Source organism: Copadichromis virginalis, linkage group LG20 (genome assembly GCF_057382275.1).
Source record: "Copadichromis virginalis isolate Kocher_CV1m ecotype Utaka linkage group LG20, C_Virginalis_male_GT1.1, whole genome shotgun sequence".
NCBI classification, from domain to species: domain Eukaryota; kingdom Metazoa; phylum Chordata; class Actinopteri; order Cichliformes; family Cichlidae; genus Copadichromis; species Copadichromis virginalis.
In genome coordinates this window covers 28207735-28228712 of record NC_140637.1, presented here as the reverse complement: position 1 = coordinate 28228712, position 20978 = coordinate 28207735, and the positions used below count along the sequence as shown (strand labels likewise).

The window sequence follows — 20978 nt, the reverse complement described above, 5'->3', positions numbered from 1 at the left end:
GGGCGGCAGATGTGGGTGTGGAGGGGGGGAGTTGCCACTGGGCCTCCCCAAAGACCCATCTGACTATTGTTCAGCAGAAAAGCCATTTCTGTGGTTGCTATAACAACCATAATGCACCCTTATCCATGTTCCTGTGCAGTACTTGTGGTAGTATGAGATCTGATTTTTTTAAACTGTATTCACAAGAATGAGAATTAGCAGTCTTATTCAATTATTTTTTATTGTAATTTTTTAATCAGAGTGCTATTCAACATGTAAGCCTGCATGGGACAAGAGGAAGATACTTCTAATAAGTTTTTATGAGCACACAGTAATAAGAACTATGATATTTAGGCTGCTCGTCTTACAGGAAATGCGAATAGATTTTGTTTTTTAAGTGCCCCCAAGTAAATACTATTGAATACAATAGGCAGAAGCCGAGGGGATAAACAGTTTCATTCAGTGCTCACAAAAAGCCGTCAGTACATCTGGTACGTCAGGTCCACGGCTGTCTTTGTCTGCAGCCACTGTAAACCTCCACCCAGAGACTCAAAGCCCACCAGGTGTTTTAAAGTCTGTGGGCCACCGCATTCACTGTCAAGTGCTATAGGCTGCCAGTTTCTTTTGTATTTAGAAAAGATTTACCCTTTCGATTCCCAAGGGCCCTTTAGAGTGCTTTCAGCTGATGGTAAATCTACCACTTAATTTGCATTTAATAATTTACTTATTTATTTATTTTTAGATCTGGTTGCATTGCCACTAGTAATGCAAAAATTAAAGGTTTATTCCCAGATATTTAAAAAAAATATATCCATGTCTGACAATGTCAGCATTATGGCAACACTCACTTTTGTCTTCTCATATTTAAGCAGTTTTAGGTTAATATGATTTTATATGTTCAATAAGAAATTCCAGATAGACTTTCTGCTTTTTTGCAAAAACTGAGCATGTGTGTCCCCATGATATCATTGCTGACACACAAAGACGTGTTACAGTCATTAATGTTTCATTGGCACCATACCATACATGTTCTCATCCCCCATGAACCAGCTGAGTTAGTTTCGTCTTCAGGTGACACTGAAAACAATGTGATCTTCCAAAAGAACACAATAAGAGAAATGTTAGAATTAAATTATTTGTACATAGTTTTCCCTTTCATCCCGCCGCTTGAGAGTGATTATTCATTAACTTAAATGAACATATATAACCAAATTTGGATGGTGCGCTGTACTGCTGTATAACCATTATATTCTCATAAGCTAATTAGAAGTGCGAGAGGACTGATATCCTGCAGCCCCTCTGCTCACCACTTCCCACCCTGTAAATCTTTATGGCCCTGACCCAGATTGCATCTCAGATTTGAATGATTGGCCCCCTGTTGACTCACAGCTTGATGTGGACTGCCCAGCTCTCCCTATCTCTTTGTTTATTGTGTCGCAGATTCTTTAAGTTTCACCTCCTCATCCCCCAAACTATAATTCCTTTAGATAATCCCATCAAGATTTGTAAATTAAGAGTGCCTTATTGTAATGCTTTTCTCCCTGACATCTTTATTTTCTTAAACAGCGTCTTAAAAATGATATATCTGTGGTTGTGCATTAACTTCTTTAATGTGTAAATTCAGGTATCGAATCTTATTATTGCACAGACTTCTTTATTGTGGCTCTAACTAAAAAAAAACGAGAGTGAGAAGTGGACACAGTGGGGTTCTATTCATACAGTGAGCCCTTGTTTCCCCCAACACTCTATTGTTTATTGATGAAGGCAGTTGTCATAGTCATGCAATAACAAAAGCCTGACTATTGCTGTGTTTACATCTGCACAGGAACCACTGGGCAATTCTCCATTAAATTACAGCCATGTGTGGGCCACTGATCTCTCCCCTCACCCGCTAGCCCCTGTGCCACAGACACACACATTCACACAGATCCCACACTCAGAGTTGAGCTGGATATTAAACTGTTGCCATCACTGTAGACCAGGACTTAACAAATAAAACCAACACTGACTCATTTTGTGATGTCAGCGCCTGAAATTGTTTAAAATTGTGTGCCGAAACAGTTACTTCAGTTTGGGCAGAAACTACACCCGAAAGCTAAAATCAAAGAATTCACGAGCAGAGTAGAAGTTGTTTGTGGAATGCTGTAGCACATAATCTCCTCAGGCCCCTACCCCCCATCCTCTCAGTCAGTGGTGTGAGACAAATAAGCACTCATCTCGCTATCTCTGAAGACACAGATCTAGTTTAAAGAGTTTTTTTATACTTCCTGTTCCACCCAGGTGTCATAACAATTTCCGGTTAAACTCTTTACATGGAAACGCGTTTGTTAAATTTTAACATTTTATAATCAAGTACCCTCGATGAAATGGGGTTTTTTTTATATTTACTTGAAATGGTATATATTTGAAATTTTATTTGAAATGATATATTTTATATATCCCAAAATAATTAAGACACCTCTTAGAAAAAAAAGCTAGACTCACACTCAGTGGCCCATGAAGAATGCAGAATGCACAAATAAGTAAACATTCTTTGTTTAAAAAGCTTAACTGCTTTTATTGCACTAAATGCACACAGATGGGTCCTGTTTCTCTGAAAGGTTCACATGTCCACTGGAAATGTCAGGTTTCCACACTGCAGGCTGCATGTTGGACCTGGACTGAACCTGGACTTAACTTCACATTTACGACGATGACAGAGAAAAATTTCCCCCTTCAGCAAACAAATGTTAAAAGAGCCTTTTAGCATCCAGCTCTGCACGTACAATGTTCTGCACAGTGAAGGTCAAATTTCCAAGAAGGGTAACAAAACGTGCAGTCCATTTTTAAATAGAGAGACAAGTTGTTGTTGTTGTTGTTGTTGTTGTTGTTGTTTTTTTTTTAAAAAGAAAGAAATTATTAGAGACAACCCATCTACATCTATGAAGAAAATTAGCCAGCTGGTTTATCTAATAGGCTCTACATAAACAGAAACATTCACCGGGAAAAACAATATTGGCACAGCCAGCAAACATCCAATACCTTTCACCTCAGTGCCCTCAGCCTCTATTCTAGGCCGATGCTACCAAACAAAAGAACAAAATACACGTTCATGAAAAGGAGGACATTGCAAAGGGTGTTTGCTGATCAATAACGAAAACAGTCGGACACTATAGTAATTGCAGAGAGCCACTATACTTGTATTTTCTAGATAATGCCATGTTTAGGTGATTGAAAATCAACAGTGGCAGGGAAAATGACTGTATAGTCTTAAGAAAAGGCACATTGATTGCCTTCAAGCAGCGCTCACGTTCTGATATGACAAATATGAAGGGGGAAATCACTGGACCTAAGTAACAAAAAAGGTCACCCAAACTGTTTTCATTTTCTTTTCCTATCCTCAGCGTTGCTTACCCTTTCCATGGGACTCAAGTCTTGCATGAAAAAAAAAACTATTCCCCTTTGTCCTTTGTGTAAATTTAATGACGTTATTTATGACTACAAGGGAGGAAATGTTTTAAGGGGCACCTGAAGAAAGCCATCAAAGGATAAAATAATAAAACAGGATCTGGGAAATACACTCATAAGAAATCCTGATGTCAGTGAGCAAGAAGCTAGTCAACCATTAAAAGACTATTTGTGGTGTCCTGCTGGTGAGAAAACATCTAAAAGGGTCAGACAGCCTGGCATGGTGTTTTTTTTAGGTCTTTACATAGAACAAAAATGCCATTTTTCCCTTTTGCTTCTCCAGTAGACAGTTAATTATTTGCAATCTAACACGTGTAATGTCGGTGATTTGATCAAGGAGCTCGGGAATGACACTCAAATGTCATCAAGAGTGTTGATGAGGGTCATGTCAAAGAGATTCATAGCTAATGATACTGCGTAGTAGCTTTTATGTGCTATGAGCCTTTAGGTTTTATCACAAGAATGCACAATTTTACAAAATAATATAACCTCTACCTTTTATTTTAGACTTGAATATATAGAAAAAAGCCAAACGTGGTGTGTTTTCTTCAAACTCTGCAAGCTTCTGTTTATATCACTTTATTTGACAGCAAGGAAGAGTAAAGGTTTTCCAGAAATAAAGCTAAAAAACAAATCTGCTTGTTTTGACAGCAGCACTGATTGTCACACTGAGGTGAAATGGCTCACCCTTCCCCGATTGCTCTGTGCCTTTCATCTTTTACTGAGTCCTAAAAAACACATGTTCAATTCACAATTCCTGAGCAAGTGTCAGGCTGTTATTGTTTGTCCGCTGCAAGGTCGTCGTAAAGCTCATCGAGTGACACATCTGAGAAACTTAAAGTCTCTCTATCCCACAGCACTCTCTTGTGAAAAGACAAGGAGGGGGTGAAAATTAGGCCAGGATATAGAAAATAATAACTCAGTAGTTACTGTCCTGAGGCTGTTTTCAAGCTGCCTTGTTGGCCGTTTATGAGACCTTCTGTCACCAGTGTAGATATACTATTGTCAGATACATGACCTGGTCAAGGACACAGTATTAGGTTTGCTTTCTGCGTTCGCTGCCTCTTCTACTGCTGTTTCTCTTTTCTCAAAAATTACATAACTGAAACTGAACAGTGCAAAATGATCACTATAGATTTCAGGCACCAACAAATGCGTCTAACCTCAACACAAGGCCATTGAATCTATATGTCTCGATGGTGTATTACATTATACAAAGCAAGAATGTGTGTCGAATAGAAAACAGTTTTTAGTTTAATTCGTTGGTATATTTAATTATGATTATTTACTTATGGAACTTTTTTCCAAGCAGTCAGCCATTTTTCCAAATTTTACAACTGTGCACAGTTTAAGTTGTATAGATTGAATGTTGAAGAAGAGCGTATTGAAGTATGGTTTCTTATTGGGGCTATAAACTGTCTAGACAACACTCCCCTCTTTTTCACCTTCAGCAAGTCCCTTAAAGGACATTTGTTTATTTGAATATAATGCTGTGTCTTTGTCTCACACTTATCAGCTGTGGCATTATATAACACTTACTGAGGCATTTTAGAGTGATAGAGAATGGTAGAAAGGCCAGTATCACCAAGAGTTACTGAAACTTTGCATACTCCTGTCTGTAGGTCATTTAAATGATATTTTCTTAAATGAACATCAGCGCTTTCTCCTAGTATCAATCACTCTTTCATGCATGGAGCTACTTGTTAAAAAGAAAATCCAAATTAAAAATGTTTCCTGAACTTATCAGGGTCAAAAACATGTTTTGTATAAATAAATAAAAAATTGAAAGGATACAGTGCAAGCTGATCTGATTTTCACATAGGAAGTTGCATGAAAACCAGCCTTAACTACAGTGTTGCGGTTTATACTTTTGTTTTTTGCTTTTCTTAAAACTTTAACGTTCAAGCCTCAATCTATGAAGCATGAACACACTTGCCCTAACTTGCCTAATAGACTACAAGATCTGCATTTATGTGTCAATTGTGCTTCCACGAACAGTTTAATCCCTTTACAAGCTTTATATCTGTATGCCTGTTGCTTCTTTTCCTGCGAACATGCATAATTTTACCCAAAATACACTTTTGTCAAACTACAGTGACCTTCACTGTCCTCTATGAAAGCAACACTTTAGTATGCCCTTGGTATACCAATTAATGTCTGCATGAGTTAATCTGCGAAAAAGACCTACAAATAGAACTCCAAGGTTACACTACAACCATATTCTGCTATTCCTATACTTTGCCCCACACACAGTCTGCAGCAAGACTGTGTGTTTCCACCGGAACATATAGCACCCTTTAGAAATCTGTGGGTGACTGCTGTTGTGTGGTGAGCTATAAACATGCAGGAGGTGATCACTGTGCTCTGCATTAATAAAGGTTCCCCCTTTGTAAATTCTCCTTTGTGATGTGTAGTGAACTTCCTGGAATGTTTTTTCGGCACACCGACTGTGCCAACAATGTGAATGCTAATGTGAAGCAGGACCAACAGAGTCATTCCAGCATCATCCTGATCCCATAACAGAACCCTTGTTTTTTTTTTCTTCTTTATTTTGATTTCCCCCCCTGACAAAACAACATTATTATGGCGAGTACAGCAGCAGGAAATACAGTGACAGATTCAGCCTCTTTAATAAATAATACACCACTGCAAATGGTTAACCACACAGCAGTTAGGGACATCACCTAGCATCACAATAATTTATTGACCAGCTCCTTCAATGCAAAACCACACATTTTGAGCTATTTTGAAAAAAGAGTTGCGTAGTGGGGGAGCTTGACCGTTTGGCTTTCTCATTCATTCAAATATAACCAACAAGACGTTGTTTTCATTTCATGTTTGACTCTGTTTCCTGTTATGGCTCAACGGTATCCTTAGATGACTGTGTTCCCTCCATTAGTGTACATCCTTGAGACAAAACTACTCTAACGTTTCATATTTAGGAGATCAACATTTACTAGTGCACAATATTCTTTTTTTAAAAAGATTAAAGGGAGGGGCACATATGTGCATGTACATGGTTATAGCCTATGTTTTGATGAGCATAAACTGACTTTCTGTAGAACTATTTTGCCATATTTCCCTGTAGGAACATCCTACTTAGTCTACAGTGATGCTATTGGATACAAAACGCTGTATGTAAAATATGTGGAGTTTCCTGGAAAGGGATGGCCAAAAACCCATAAACAATAAGTTGCTTTAATGAAAATAAATGGCATAAAGTAGGATCGGATCATTAAATTTCGCTGCTTTGAGTTTAAAGTCAAAGAAGCAATATTTGGCTGAACTCTCGGTCGCCTTTGTCTTTCTGTGGCAGGCAAAATATAGTTTTCCTGAACAAGGAAAAGTACTATAAGTTGGGTGTTATTAACCCTGCCTCCATCCAGAGCGCCATCCACTAGCATGGCTCCTCCCGCCCCCTTCTGGCACTCTGCTCCGCTCATCAATAGGGAGCGCATTTAAATAATGTGTGAGCGCTTGGATCAGAGCCAATCAGCTGTCAGGGGACCGTGATAAATCGCAATGCATTATTGATAATAATAATTACGTTGACATGCGCATTTCTACTTCAGGGGTTAATTTTCCGAGCCGAAGAATCTGTTGAAGAAGGGGAGGAAATTTGTCTGTAACTCTTTGCTCCTGATGGTCGCACCATGTCGCGGCGCAAGCAAGCCAAACCGCAGCACATCAACTCCGACGAGCCCGGATCGATGGAAAATGGTAAGTTTACGCAAAAAGATGAGCTTGTTGGCAAGAAAAGTTAACATGTAGGAATGACACAGTATCGACATTTTATTTAAAAGTGTGGAGAGGGGCTGCTTTTACATTGTCCTCCTCGCACTTTGACCTGTTGCTGTCCCTCTCAACTGACCGGGGCTAAAACTTCGGTCGAGAAGCGACACATTTAGAAATCAGGTGCTCCACGAGGGGCTCTTTTAAATTGAAACATTGTAAGCTTTCTGTCTCTCTCTTTTTTGGTAAAAGCCGAAAAGCATCGTTTATTCTTGGCTCTGTTTTGTCTTGTTTCGTTGTTTATATTGACGGTTTGATTCTAATGAATGAATTGAGGTTGTTTCGCGGACTAAATTAAAGACGGTAAAGTACTTTGAACTTTTTGTTGATTCATTGAAGGGCACGTTGCTACATTTTGGATTGTTTACGCTTTTTACATTTAGAATAATTACCTAATTTGGTCAGGATGCCTGTCGTGTAACTTTATTTCATTCACGTATTGCGAGCTGGTTTTACTGTTAAATTTGAATCGGCTTTTTTAGATTTTGCGCAGTACCTTTGACTCTTTGTGCCGGATTCCCATAGGTATCGTTACAGTTTATTCTGCTGTAATTATAATTATCCGTACTTTCTGCCCCTTGTAATTAATAATTGTGTAATCTGGCGAGAGTTTATTTGCAAATCTGCGCCTCAGTTGGAAGTTTCAGACAAAGGTACCCAAAACTGTATGAAATATGACTCTGTAGTAAGCCGACCTAAAGGCAATAAATCCCCCAGTTTAATGCATGACTGTTTCCTTTCGTACATATGTGGAGAGGTGGGGGATGGAGCAGTGGCCTTTTTGTGGAGACTGGGTGGGGGTGCGTTTTGGTGTTGCCATAAGCAAACTTCAGCGCCGCTGTAGCCCTCATAATTAGAAAACTTGGGATGACAAGTTTTCCTTTTTTTCATGAACTGTAGAGCATAAAATGCCAAAAGGTTATGCATGAATCTTATTCAGCCCGCATAAGCTGAACGGTTATCTCTGACCTCCTCATGTTGTCCACCAAAGGTGATCACAGGAGGCTCATGCGCCGTCAAGTGGCGAGCGAGTGTGCTGCGTCCTGTAGTTATCTAATGATGGATCCGCTTTGATAAGGACTTTTTTTTCTTTAGTTTTAAATGCTGCTAAGCTGCATCATGGGTGCTTTTCCAGTCGACGTTAACAGTGTTGCAGAGCCATAGTTAGCGCTTCCTCATGGATCAGAATGTAATGCTGTTTGCAAATTTTTCGTGACACCGCCTCAGTGCCGCCTGGTGAGCAATTAACAAGTCCAGCAGATTCCTTGGGCAAATGCAAACAGGTGGTCTACCCCCCATTCTTCCAGGCATTAGCATTTAACAATACACCCAGTTGTGAAATGGTCTCTGGTTAGCACACAAATTAAAATGCTCACTTGGAGCACTTATCAATCTTTCAAAAGACTGAAAAATGCTTGGGAAGTGTTTTAATAAATGTAAAGCTGTCTTGTGTTTGAGCCATTCTCATTTATACAATATAAAACCTGCAATTTAGAGAAATTGTTTCTATTGTTTCTGGGGTTAGTTTAGTGTAAGGTGTTTCCTTTTTTGTGTGTGTTTTTTGTTGGTGGGGGGGGGTCTTTTTTTTTTTTTTCTTTTTTTCTTTCAGAATCTAACTTGAGTGTAACTTGATACTCAATCTGTAGCTCTTTGTTTCTGTGGACATTGTTCTAGGTAGCCAAAGATAAATGATTGCCCTCTACAGGCCCTTTGGACAATAGAGCAATTCACAATTTTTACAGCCTGGTGCAGTTACCTAGAGAGAGTGGACAAAACGGGGGGGGGGGGGACCCTTTTAGATGTGATGGTGTGAGCCAGTGAATAAGTACATTACACCAAATCAGCAAAATCTCAGATCTTGACAAATGAACAAAACATTGTAGCCTTTAATGTGTTACAGGAATTACATTATTTGATTTGACGAACATGGTTGTAATTGTATGAGAAGTATTAATGTAAATATTTTATTCTCTCGTTGAAGGGATTCATCAAGGTGATTCCGCTGAGGAGATTGGAAATGAAGTAAAGAGGTTCAGAATGGATGAAACCAGAGTGTGCACCAAGTGCTGTGCTGAATTCTTCGACGAAGAAGAATTTCTTGAACATGAGAAAAATTGCACAAAAAGTCAGCAAGTGGTCATCATGAAAGATGGAGACGGCAGTGACGAGCCTGAGAAATATTCACAGGGTTCTTCTGAAGGCCTTGCCAGTGATCACGAAGACGGCCACTCCAGCAATCATTCTCCATCGCGTGCCAACACAGACCAGCTGGAAAGATTGGAGGAGGAGTCCAGTGCAAATGCAGATGATTCCAGACACCAGGATCGGGGAGAGATGTCTGCTAGTCCTGTGATGACTTTCCAACCCTCCCCGAAAAGGCAAGATTCAAATGTTACTCTTGAAACCATGGCTGACACTAAAGTGGCTGTTTCCCAAATTCCTTCAAACACTTCTCAGACTTCACAGGATGCCATGCAGGCCATTCCAGTAATCCTGGAACAGCTAGTGTGCCTCCAGCAGCAACAGCTACAGCAAATCCAGCTCACCGAACAGATCAGAATCCAAATAGCCATGATGGTCCCACAGAGTCTCCAATCATCAGTAGAGTCAACAATGGATCCTCTGAGAGCCCTTGGTGCACATCTCTCTCAGCAACTGTCTGCTGCAGCAGCACTGATAGGAAAAAGAACCGGCAGTCAGAGCCTTTCCATGGAGAAACTAAAGCAAGGTAAACTACCTCTACCCACTGGCATGTCTCCTGCTCTGAATGCAGGAATGGGCTCGATGACATCAAACACAGACCTTTTAAAGGGTGCTCCAGATCTAGCCGGACGTTTACCAGTACTCATGCCACAGTCTTCAGGTGTTCTGGGCTTCCCTAGCGTGTTCAGTGGAGTCCAGGCAGGGATCGATGCCTCCAAAAAAGTGAAGCCCAAGATGCTGAACATCCCACCGGAATCAAAGAGTGGGGACCCACTATACAAGCACAAGTGCAAATACTGTGGAAAGACTTTTGGCAATGACAGTGCCCTCCAGATTCATTTGCGTTCTCACACCGGGGAGAGGCCTTTCAAGTGTAACATCTGCGGAAACCGTTTCACAACCAAGGGAAACCTCAAAGTGCATTTCCAGCGGCATAAAGACAAATATCCCAACATCAGCATGAATCCTCATCCTGTACCCGAGCACCTTGACAATATTCCGACCAGCAGTGGGATTCCCTTTGGTATGTCCGTACCCATGGATGAGTCAAACATAACCGAAATGAAGCCTGTGCTAAGTCACCCAGCGGCTGTTTTCAGCCCATCATCCATGCCAGGGTTTAAAACATTTGATGGCTTTGGGGGTGATCCATTTTCCCAGAGACCCTCGCCATCAACAAGTAATGGCTCCCCAAATGTTTCGTCTGTGTATGGCCAAGACGTGGGCCTGGAGCCCAACCAGAAAGATGCTAAAGAGATGCTTGGAGCATTGCACCACATGAATGGTAATTCTCTCTTAGGGGAGCAAAGCTCTGGAACAGCAAAACTTCAGCAGATGGTGGATGGACTGGAGAAGAAGACTGGTGATCCCAATGAGTGTGTGATCTGCCATAGGGTACTGAGTTGTCAGAGCTCACTCAAAATGCATTATCGCACACACACTGGCGAAAGGCCGTACAAGTGCAAAATCTGTGGCCGCGCATTCACCACAAAGGGTAATCTCAAGGCTCATTATGGTGTGCACAGGGCTAGCACTCCTCTTAAAATGCAACACTCATGCCCAATCTGCCAGAAAAAGTTCACAAATGCAGTGGTTCTACAGCAGCACATTCGCATGCACATGGGTGGGCAGATCCCCAACACCCCCATGCCAGAAAACCAGTTTGAACCAGCAGAAGCAATTGTGCCTTCTCTCCCAGAAGAGAAGTCTATCGACGCCAACGGATTTGAAGCCAGCATGGAAGATCAAGAGCCAGAGCTTAACAAGACAGCAAATGACTCCTCCAGTTCCCTGCCATCTGCCGCTGAGGAGCAACCACAGAAGCTTGCAGCCCCTGTAATGTCCAGCCTAGATGTTTTGAAGAATCTCACCAATGCTCTTGCACTGAAACGACAAAATAGCACTACTTCAGAAAGTGAAGGAACATCCAAAGAATCCCCACCAGCTCAGAGAGAGCAGGAGTATCAAAACGGCCGTAGTCCCTCCATCTCAGACTCGGCTGCGTCTTTTCGCTCCTCTTCTCCAGTTAACAACTTTAATGGCAAATCTCCTCAGCCTGCTCTTGATGAATTTCCCCAGAGCGGGTCAAAACCAGAGTCAGGTGACGCTAAAGATGAGTCAAGTGGCGCACTTGACCTCACAGCTTCCAGCAGCTTCACCCCAAAAGCAATTAAGGAAGAGCCTGGCATGTCTTTTTCAAATGGAGACTATGGTAAGTTTACAAGTTGAGTGAAGTGTATTAGATGCTGTCATCTTGAATGTGTAGACCTAATCTTCAATCTTTCTGTATTAGTAGCTTCCAGTAACATGCCTTTCATGAGGATACCACCAACGTTGGCCAGTCTAGAGATGAAAGTTCCCCCAGAGAATCCTCTGGGCCCTCACGGGTTGTTCAGCTCCCATGTGCCTCAGGGAACAGCCATGCCCTCCTCAGTCTCCCCTGCACCACGACGATCAGCCAAACCACATGTGTGCCATGTCTGTGGCAAGAACTTCTCCTCTGCCAGTGCCCTGCAGATCCATGAGCGCACACATACAGGAGAGAAGCCTTTCGCCTGCCACATTTGTGGCAGGGCTTTCACAACGAAGGGAAATCTAAAGGTGAGTCATCACTTGTCTGAGAAATGGTTAAATTAGGCATTAGAGTTCATGTATATAGATGATGTACTGAAAAATAAGTGTTTTGGTTTTTTTTTTTGGTTTTTTTTAAGGTTCATATTGGCACCCACATGTGGAACAACTCATCAAGGCGTGGCCAGCGTCTGTCTCTAGATAATCCCATGGCGTTGATTGCAATGACCCCAGATGCAAAGATGATGCCAGAAATGATGCAGGCCCCCAAAGAGCTGGTCGCTCCTCCGATGAACTTTGACCCATCTCTGTGGAACCAGTATGCGACTGCTACCTTCAGTGGTGGCCTGACCATGAAGACCAACGAAATTTCTGTCATCCAGGGAGGTGGCATCCCACTCCCTGGGAGCCCTGCTGGTGGGCCCCTGATTGGCTCCACTGGAGGCCTCATGAAGATTGATGGATCCCACTCAGGCTTGCCTGCCACCATGGCTGAAATTGAGAAAAATGGCTCAGACAGTGTGCCAAAATCACAGTTTCCACATTTCATGGAAGAGGGCAAAATAGCAGTTAATTAGTTTCCTTTGTCTTTCTTTCTTTATCCATCAGGTAATAAACACATTCACTTTTGTGAATGTCTCTCTTCTTTATTGAGGTACAATCAATATTCTGAGAAATCCTTGTTGATTTGCTGTTAAATTGGTTAAAAATGTCCAATTAACTTTATTGCAGCTATTTTCCTCCTGATCTCAGTGATTCTTAAGTGTTATTACTAGTCAAATCTGTATAACTGCTAGGGATGCATCAATACAGCAGCTTATTTTTTTTCAAGGACATTGACAAAGAAGACTTGCTGATCTTTCGATTAATGTCTGTCTATTGTTGCATAAACTTTGATGGCATGATGAAGCGCTGAAAAACTTTATTAATTTAGTTATAAAAAGATTTCTCTGGTTCCCTGGTACAGAAAGGGAGGAGAATGACAATATCCCAAGCTCATGATTCCAGTTGGTGCATCCCTAAAAACTACTGTAGTTGTATTTTATTTCATGTAATTATATATGCGGGTATTTGTTTTCTTTTTTTTTTCCCCAGTGAGTTGTTTTGTTGTCTCTCCAGAAATTGAATGTATAACTTACTTGAAACTGCTTTAATTCAAGACTGTCTCCTTGATACTTTTGAAGGATTTTGACTTTAATAGGAAAATAACCTGAACGTGCCAGCCTGATGAGTCAGAAATAATGACGTATTTGACCACATGTGTCCATACTACTTCCCCCTCCTGTTGTGTGCCATAGGTTACATGATATTGTACATATTTGTAGTGGTAAATGTTATTAGCTTGTCTGTAATTGAAGAGGCGTTCTGATCAGATTAATGTAATGGGCAATGCAAAAATCTCTCAAAGTGCAACAGTTCAGTCATAGCTGAATTTTGGTTGCACTGGTGCCAGGATACAGTAGTTAATAACTTGTACCCTTTTCCAAGTGCCTAGTCTGATTTCATGGCACCATCTGGTTGTAACAAAGGTGCTGTTTGACTTGAGATATTGTGTTGTGACATGGCATGTATATCACATCTTTGTCAGCTTACTAAAATCATTTTTTACACCCACGTAGTCCACTTCTACAACTACGGAGTAAAATTTTGTTGGCTGAGCTCTGAAGGCTATCCCATGCTTAATGTTCTCATGCCTGCACTTTATTTAAGGTTTTAGTTTCATTTACATTGTATAGATACATTTACGTCACTGCTTAATTGTACTGGCTAAAAGGGGAAGAGGTCAAGCCAACATTTGTATGTGTATTTCCTTCCTGTAACAAACAGCTGTTTACGGTAATATACAACTTGTAGCATGATTAATTTATTTATATTACACAGTGCTTGAGTTTAGGGGTAAGTTCTACCTCTCTTAGATTTTAGTTGTCCCACATGCCCCTTACACTCAATGCAATGCTCTGTACGTTTCTGGGTACATTGTTTAGTTTAGTTTAGTTTTTCCGATAATGCGATAAGATTTCTCACTCTCAACCTGCTGAGTTGAACAGTAATGAATGTATGTCTGACACTTTACACAACTCAGAATGGTCCAAGTGCTTTGTAGGTCCCTGCTGTACATTCCTTATTGATATGCATTTGCCAAGTTGTGCCTTTCTTTAGCAACCATGTCAGAAACTGCTTTCAAGTTGTCTCTACAGTTCAAGTAATGTTGAGCCAGTTTGATCCGTTTACAGTGTAAATATTTCTTCTTCCTTTTTTTTTTTTTTTTTTTTTTTTTTCCCCAAAGGTTTCCTTCACATAAATGTTTTCTGATTTTTGAAAAATAAAATCAGGGTGACTTTTTCAACATTCCTCCTGTCATTACTTCAAAGATCATCGAACTTTAGCGATGAAAATAAATAAATACATTTTTAAAAAGCCTTAAGACTAGACAGCATTGTGCTAGCCAGACCTCTAGGCTAATATTTATGGCTACACAGGCTTGTTTGAATGTACATAAAATCCCTTATTTACATAAATTCACCCTTCAATAACTACTGGAAATTTTATTTTCTTTTTCTAAATTCTCATTTCCCAACAGGAGCTATTAATCCTTTGCCAGTTTGCATTCTCAACGAAAAACTATTTGCATCCCCAACTGAAGCATGGTATCCAATCGTCCATTTTTGGTAATCAGCACAGTGGCCTCTTCCTGAGGAATTTTGAAATGATCCATTAGTTTGCATAAGTCTCCCTATGGAATACAAAGTAGTTCCAGGCAAACAGAGTGAGCAGATATACAGAGAAACCTGTAATGCAAAAATACAGAATGGCAATCAAAACCGTCAGATGTCTTTGTTGAGAGTTGTTTGCATGTCAGCTCATTTTAATAGTACCTTTTATGCAATATCATTTTAGATTTTGTAAGGGCTAACAAAAAGATGGCTCTGTAGTGTTGTGGTTTACACATTCACCCTACCAAGCAAAAGCTCCCCAGTTTGAGGATACACAAATCCCTTTGGGGATGTGTCAGGAAGCACATCTAGTGTAAAAATCTGCCAAATCAAAACATGCAGAGCTACCTGCTGGGAAAAGCCTTGTGGTTAAGGAAGCAGCATTACAGACAACAAAAAGATACAAAGATAGTGCAATGTTTTATGCGTATATCTGAAACATGACGCACGATAGATGCTTTCATAGTGGCTGCCTTTTCGCATCATTTTTTCAATCGACTCTTTCTCTGTCACAGGCTGAGGTCAAAGTTGTGGGATGCAAATTTAATTGCTGTAGGTTAAACTCATTATACAAATTTTACAATTTGCTACAGTCGTTTAAGTTTACCCTTTTGTCCTTGCTCAAGCCTTTTTAAATAAGCACTTTACAGTCTTATGAGATCTCTTCTAATGTGCTCAAAAATGCCCCAATAGGCTGATGACTGGCCCATTTGACTGCATTACACTGGGGTGTGTTTTAATATTGGACGCCTGGATGGAAGGATGGATGGGTTCGATTCAGTTTTATTTACATAATGCCAAATCACAACAACAGATGCCTCGAGGTGGTTTTTATTGTAAGGTAAAGACCCTACAATAATACAGAGAAACGCTTTTGACAGGAAGAAACCTCTTAGAACCAGGCTCAGGGAAATGGCCTTCTGCCATAGATGGATGGATTGAGCGATATGTGTTAATCACATTACAGTCTATCAGATCACATCACTTTCTACTCAGATTGTTTGTGGGTATTTTGGAAAGATGCTGAAATTAGTGAAAAACAAATCATTACCACTCCTTTCTAGTCTTAAGAACCATGCTGAATAAGAATAGTGCTAGCAAATATGGGTCATAAAAACTGCACAAACCTGTGTTTGGAGAAAAGCCTTACTGTCACCCAAACCATACCCCAACTGTAAAGCACAGTGGAGAGAACAACATGGTTTGGGGCTGCTTTGCTGCAGGCTTTGCGGTCATCAGGTAGCATTGAAATTAAAACGATAACATTTTAATAAACATATAAACATTTATCAAGTAAAAGATATTGTACAGCTGAGTATCAGAGCAGCAGTCCTTGAGATGGTCCTATCAACATGTCAGAAAAATGACAGAAATAATGAAAAAGGAAAAAACAAGGGGTTGGAAGAGTTAATAATAAAGCCAATAATTTTTGATTAAAAAGAGAAGACTCCTCAGTCAAGACAGTCCAGAAATACTGTATGAAATTCAACAGCTTGTTTATTTTAATGTCAAATAAAATCTATGACACTTAATTCAGCTATTTAAACTTTTTAGTGCCAAATTTCACTTGATAACTGTTTGCTAAAATTTTTTGTCTCTCTCGATTTTCTTTAAAATATATATATTTTTTACTGTATTTATTTCTAATGTAATGTGTCCTGGATTTCCTGTACTCCTCACTGTGTCTCGTTCGTTTTTGGTCTTTCCTGTGCCACCCCATTGAAAAAAAAAATACTATTACTAGTACTATACTATTAAAACTAAAACACCTTATTTGAAAAAATAATACAATAAGTAATTATTAATGACACGAGTGTGGTATAGTACTCCAGTGGAAGATTGGTTTGCTTGGTGTAGCACTGTCCCAGCTGTCACTCAGGGAAGCCTCCGCCCAGCAGCTCCACAGCCAAGCGGACTCCTTCCAGCTTCCACCCGCGACAAGGGGCTGCAGGAATGACCGACAATATCCCTCTACAACCCGTGAGGCGACCGAAAAGACACGACAGTAAACACAGAAATGGGTAAGGGCGTTATACAGCTCGGTATTATCACTGTGAAGCCATTTGTTTACGTGCTTCGCTCGTCGCATCTCCTGCTGTCACTGTAGCGGTTAAAAGTGTTTACAGGAGCGCGTCGACATTGTCTCAGAAACCAGCTAAGCAGCTTTCTGGGTAAAATATATCAGTACGGAGGGAAACATAAGGACGAGCAGCCCGTAGATGTACTAATAAATATGATGTAGCTATTCATTGTAGCTTTGAAACGGCTAATGTTAGCCGGACACATCCTTGTTCCGGGGTTGCAGTAGCAAGTGCATATTAACGCCCATTGTCAATATTTGCTCGCCTGACATTAAGTTCAGGCTGTCTGCCCTGATTTAAATACATTCTGCCCCTAATTTTTACATACGGACGAAGTGATCCTCTGTAGTGTTATTTGACCACCACAAAAAGGGGCAGGCCTAAGAAATAATGATGGAGAAAGTGGAGAGACACAGTGCTGAAATGCTTCCAGCAGACTGATCAGGCTGCCATGGTGATGTCACCTCCTGTTATAAAGACTCAAGATCCTCGAACGAGCTATGATGTTGCAGAAATAAAGGCCTGCATATATACAAGGATGATGGGTGTATGATTTCTAGCTGGCAGTGTGATATATAGTGACCATTAGTGCAGCCAGTGCACTTTCTTTGCCTCCTACAGAGTGAGGCATGCCAAGGCGAGGGTTTATTTGTATAGCACACTTGAATAAGACATTTGAGGGCCTTGCATAAGTCTTTAATGATATCAAAGAAACACGTATACGTTGGATTTGGTGTAATAAAGTAAAATGATTGAGGTTTTAGTTTCATTTGCTTTCTGTCTAACATTCACACACATTCCAGTGGATGCCCAAAACATTATACCTATCAGCTTCTCGTTGTTTATGAGCTCTGTGTTTTTGAGATTATGTTACATAAAGAGATTTTGTTGTTTTCCATTAACTAAATAATCTAGAGCCTTTAAGCAAAGGTGGATCATGACTTTCTTTGTAAAGCTCCTTAGTAATTTTTTAATTAAAGATATCAACAAACTAGTCGGTGCTGTGTCTCAGGAGGTCGAGTGGGTCTTTATAAAAACACTGATGGAGTGGGAGAGCTCTGTATAAATCACTTACACATTTAATTTGTATTAAAAATTCGGGATTGGGCGGATTGTTTGTTTCCCCCATTTGTGAAAAAAGGTTAAAAAATAATATGAGAAAAAATAATTAATATAAGTCTTTCATCTCTCCATCGCGCTATCTTTGAACTTTGTTCCGGCACATAGTTCATCCAGCACAACGGATAAACATGGCAGCCGACATCAGGAAAGGTCATCTCATTGCTGATAACAGTCCACATTTAGGTGTCCCATTTATTAGTGAATAAACAGCCACTCTAACGGTTGATGTAGATATAGAATTATACAGAAAGACTAAAAAGCATTAGAAAAATAATCAGTTGATATACAGTACTAACCTGTATTTTGATAACACGTACATGTAACACTCATTAACATAAGGGAGAACATTTTGAATATGTCAGCTTGGGTGTTTTAGCTACTTTTCACAGGTTAGCATAATGACTGCTCATTATATATGCCTGATACTACTCTAAACAGTTAATTAGGAAACACAGTATTGCATAACAAATACAATTTAAATTGTCTGGATGGGTGGGTTTGAATTGCCATTGCACCAAAGTCAGATTAATGGCCTGTGTTATGCTTTCCATGTTTATTCTTTCTATGTCTGCAAGTATGAGGGGGTCTACTTGGTTCCAAGTGACGTAAATATTATCACTGCAGGGTTGTTGAATTATTGCTACGGTGCTATGATGTTTTTCTTTTAATTTGTCAGGCCTGGCAGACAGGATATTGTTGGCATCTAAGACTTGAGTCATCTGCCATAAAAGTCAAATATGTTGTTTACAGTTAGGTTCAATTATTAATCGCAAAGCCACTGAGCTGTTCGTTGGATTTTACGAAATGCTTTGTTTTCTTAGTCTGAAGGGAGTGACCAGCTTTTCCAAGATAAAGTTAATATTTATTTTTCACGGCATGATCTTTCCAGACACCTTTGGTCATGGGTCTGTAGCTCAGTGCAGTGTGCGCTGTGGGATTTGGCTACAATAAGCAACACATTAACAAGAAGATGTGAGAGGAAATTCATTAGGGTTACCTCAATGCAGCTCTCTCAGGGTGTGGAGAGTGAATTCAAATACTTCCCAAATATCAATTGTCTTTTCGTCACATAATAGTCTTTGTCTTTGCATCCTTACTACAGAATCAAACACTGGAATTAAATGTGAAGTGTTACTTGTGTCTTCCATCTCCTCCTCCTCTCAGGTGCTGCCCGTGGTCGAGATGCTGTGGCATGGGTGACTTCCGTCCCCGCACCGTGTGGCTCGGCCACCCAGAAAAAAGGGAGCAGAGGTACCCCAGGAATGTCATTAACAACCAGAAGTACAACTTCTTCACCTTCCTGCCTGGGGTTAGTGCCAGTCAAAGGTCACCGCTTCACCTGCCCTTTGTTTAACCCCCCGAAGCCGTCATCCAGCTCTTTCCTCCTGGTCATGATTCACTGTCTGTTTGATCGGCACATTTTCAGAGCATCATAGGATATGTCTGTCTTAATTGATATTTTTTAAATCCTCCCTGTTGATTGCTTGTAATGTAAGTATGCAAGGCATTGATGCTCATTTCAAATTATCCTGCTTCAGAGTATCAGGTTTGGTTTAGTTTGGCCTGCAGCTAGTAGTTATTTTTAGCATTGGTTGAAAAATGACAGTATTAATAAAAACACTAAATAGAGTAGGGTGTAATCTGGGTTCATCCACCATAACCAACTGTGAGTATTTAATGTCATGTTTTGTTAATCAACCAAAAGTCACTTTTACAGGAGTAAGCAATAAAAAAAAGCAGAAAATAGTGAAGTGTTTGTTTTATAAAAACAGCTGACTATAAAGAAAGTGACCGAGTGATGCATCTCCAGATAAGATCAGGTCCTTATGAATGACAAGTGCTTTTTTGGTTCTTTAGTTTCCTATAAGAGTACTGTAGTCTGTCTTTATGCTTACACTAAACCTAACCCAAAACATTGGATGATACATGTGAGGATATGAGAGATGCACTGTTTGTGCGGTCTTAGCCCTGATATGCAGGACGGGCTTGGTTTGTGAATTCAATATTTATTACTTTATTCCGATTGCATCTAAGTAGTATAAAGAGATAATTTGCCATTTTTAAACAGTACAATGTTGCATATTCGAATGAATGAGAGATGCATCATAGTTTCAGCTACCAGCTGACCAGCGCCTGCGCAGCACCAGGTCTTATACAAGCACTTTCTTGATATTGCGTGACAGCTGTGACTTTGGTTGGATATTGCATGGAAGGCAGTTACCGAGCTATGTGCCTTTGATTTTTGTATTTTCCCTAACTTATTTACATATGCATTTGTTTTCCAGGCATTCAGTTGTCTTAAGATCTTATTTTTGCTTATGGAGTCAGACGTTCAAAGTAGCTCAGATTTGTTTGTAAAGCAAAAGACAAGAGCAAAGCCTTTTTGCATTGCAAATCAAGATGCTTTTTATTTACTTTGGTTCATGTGAAGAACTTCTTTTCTCTAGATCATATTTAAAACATATTTGTTGCTCATGTGCTTTCCTCTTAGAGGAAAAGTTTTTCTGGTAGTAATCTCACACGCTGATGGTAATGAAACTGAGCAAAGCTGTAGTGTGTGTGTTGAATTTTAGACTGACGCTGGCAGATGAAAAGTAGCCATATATGTTTGCACATTGCTCCATATCTGTTGGTTCATGAAAAGATTTGTACGCCTAACTGAAAAGTGTACTTCTTTAGTAAGGGTGCGTGAGATGCTTATATGAGCTGTGAAATTATACACCTATAGATGCTGCCAGATTTGCTGCAATGCTACGTCTGTGGTTGGTTTTTTCGGATATTGTGTGTAAATGTGGACAATGTTGCAGTTAATTGGAGTGATTTTAGTTCTAGATTAACATCTTTTAACTTTGATTTTTAATTCACTCAAAAGGATACGATTGCAGTGTCAGATCATTTTCATTCTTTATTAATTTAGCGTGTTAACATATTGCCAGTTAAACTGCTATTTTTGCCACTTTCAACTCTGTGTCGTTGCATTTTCTAAAAGGCAAGCCTTTAGCTGTCTCTACTGCATCTCCAGGCTGTTCTAGACATTCTCGGACACAGGTATTTGTTCGTGTAATTACAC

At 40.1% G+C, this 20978-nt stretch overlaps 2 protein-coding genes across 4 annotated transcripts in view; both read left to right on the top strand.

Annotated features, from left to right (window-relative positions):
* atp9a (ATPase phospholipid transporting 9A) overlaps nucleotides 1–20978 on the top strand; it is a 67769-nt gene that overhangs the window by 14628 nt on the left and 32163 nt on the right. Inside the window, exons 1-2 of one of the 2 annotated variants that reach the window (XM_085444497.1) lie at nucleotides 16559–16726; nucleotides 19073–19217. In XM_085444497.1, the coding sequence (XP_085300623.1) occupies nucleotides 16659–16726; nucleotides 19073–19217 (213 nt within the window). In that variant the 5' untranslated portion in view covers nucleotides 16559–16658. Of the gene's footprint in view, nucleotides 1–16558; nucleotides 16727–19072; nucleotides 19218–20978 lie in introns of those variants that run through there. The other variant, XM_085444498.1, reaches the window with a different exon arrangement.
* Nucleotides 6904–14338, top strand: sall4 (spalt-like transcription factor 4). Of its 2 annotated transcripts, none has more exons than XM_085444220.1 (4): nucleotides 6904–7146; nucleotides 9200–11632; nucleotides 11717–12021; nucleotides 12132–14338. In XM_085444220.1, the coding sequence occupies exons 1-4, from the start codon at nucleotides 7080–7082 to the stop codon at nucleotides 12567–12569; spliced, it is 3243 nt and encodes a 1080-aa protein (XP_085300346.1). In that variant the 5' UTR covers nucleotides 6904–7079; the 3' UTR covers nucleotides 12570–14338. The 2 variants fall into 2 exon arrangements, with proteins under 2 accessions (XP_085300346.1, XP_085300345.1); XM_085444219.1 differs by having other exon boundaries at nucleotides 11714–12021.

Coding starts and splice junctions, on each gene's coding strand:
- sall4 (XM_085444219.1), top strand. CDS start 7,080: ATGTCGCGGCGCAAGCAAGCCAAACCGCAGCACATCAACTCCGACGAG. Junction 7,147..9,199: donor GCCCGGATCGATGGAAAATG/GTAAGTTTACGC, acceptor CTCTCGTTGAAG/GGATTCATCAAGGTGATTCC. Junction 12,022..12,131: donor CAACGAAGGGAAATCTAAAG/GTGAGTCATCAC, acceptor GTTTTTTTTAAG/GTTCATATTGGCACCCACAT.